Consider the following 1,251-nt stretch of genomic DNA (forward strand, 5'->3'; position numbering starts at 1 on the left):
TTAGTAATGCAGTGTTGATTCCTGATCTAGTAGATATCCCAGCTTGATTGAGAGAACTAATATGATTACCCGTTCTCAGTTTGTCATCCATCTCAAATGACTTGATAATTGAAGTCAAATCAGAAGTCAAATCAGCTAGAAGGGTAATTTGAAGATTTGTTGTTCTCTTGATTGTGATTACACTGCTATTCCAGGTATAAGAAAGTGATTTAAGCAACTTGTCATTGTTCTCAATCTGGTAATATTCAATTCCAGCTTGATTGAGAGAACTAATATGATTACCCATTCTCAGCTTGTCATCCATCTCAAATTACTTGATAATTGAAGTCAAATCAGCTAGAGGGGTAATTTGAAGATTTGTTGTTCTCTTAGATTGTGATTACACTACTATTTCAGGTATAAGAAAGTGAGTTAAGCAAATTGTCACTGATCTGATCATATTCAATTCCAGCACTCTTGATTTTGGTAACTAACGTTTCAAATCTATGAATGAGTCTAGTGATCGATTCTCCTTGCACATAATTGAACATGTTGAACTCACCGTTGAACATTCCTTTCCTGCTATTCCTCATCTCAAAGTTTCCCTTAGACATACTAACTAAGGCATCCCAAAGGGCCTTAGCAGTGGTATAATCTCTCAAGGTTTGAGCAATTTCACGTGAGAGGCAAACACTAACAACACCAAATGCTTTGTGAACATCACTAAACATATTTCTATTGTTATCATTATAAGAAGTTACGGGTTTAGGAACGGGGCCAATAGAAGTAGTAGTCATGGGAGTGTATGGACCTTGCTCAAAGGGTCTAATAAAATTATAATCAAGAATTCTAATGTAATTCTTAAACCGCTATTTGAACACTTCAAAGTCATTGTCCCAAGTCATTATCTTTGGAGGCTTATTTGCAGTTCCGACCTCATTCTCATAAATCATGTAACTTCTTAAGGCTTCATTTCTAACTTCTTCATTTGGATTAGCCATTGCTTAAACAAATCAAGATCAAACACAAGCACAAACTGCATCTGTTTAAAACACAAGTATAAAGTAATCGAATGCAATGTAATCGAATGCAAAGTAATCAAATGGAGAACAACTTCTTTGAAAATGAACAGGTATAAAGTAATCAAATGAAGCACTTATCTAAAACAGACGTATCCAATCGAATAAGATTTTAGTCTAATCGAATGGTCTAATCTAATTGAATGATGATTCGATTCGCTTAGGTTTTGATTTGATTAGAATTAAATCTAGA

At 34.3% G+C, this 1,251-nt stretch overlaps 1 protein-coding gene across 1 annotated transcript; it reads right to left on the reverse strand.

The window, feature by feature from the left end:
- Positions 1 to 392: 392 nt before the first annotated feature.
- LOC143607035 (uncharacterized) lies at positions 393 to 980 on the reverse strand. Its single transcript, XM_077082622.1, has 2 exons — positions 859 to 980; positions 393 to 804 (listed from the first exon to the last, which is right to left on the reverse strand). Exons 1-2 carry the CDS (start codon positions 978 to 980, stop codon positions 393 to 395), a joined length of 534 nt encoding a protein of 177 aa, XP_076938737.1.
- Positions 981 to 1,251: the final 271 nt, after the last annotated feature.

The sequence above is a fragment of the Bidens hawaiensis genome, unplaced genomic scaffold (assembly GCF_021521415.1).
Source record: "Bidens hawaiensis isolate Kalapana, Puna unplaced genomic scaffold, B.hawaiensis_p1.1 tig00079088_1, whole genome shotgun sequence".
NCBI classification, from domain to species: domain Eukaryota; kingdom Viridiplantae; phylum Streptophyta; class Magnoliopsida; order Asterales; family Asteraceae; genus Bidens; species Bidens hawaiensis.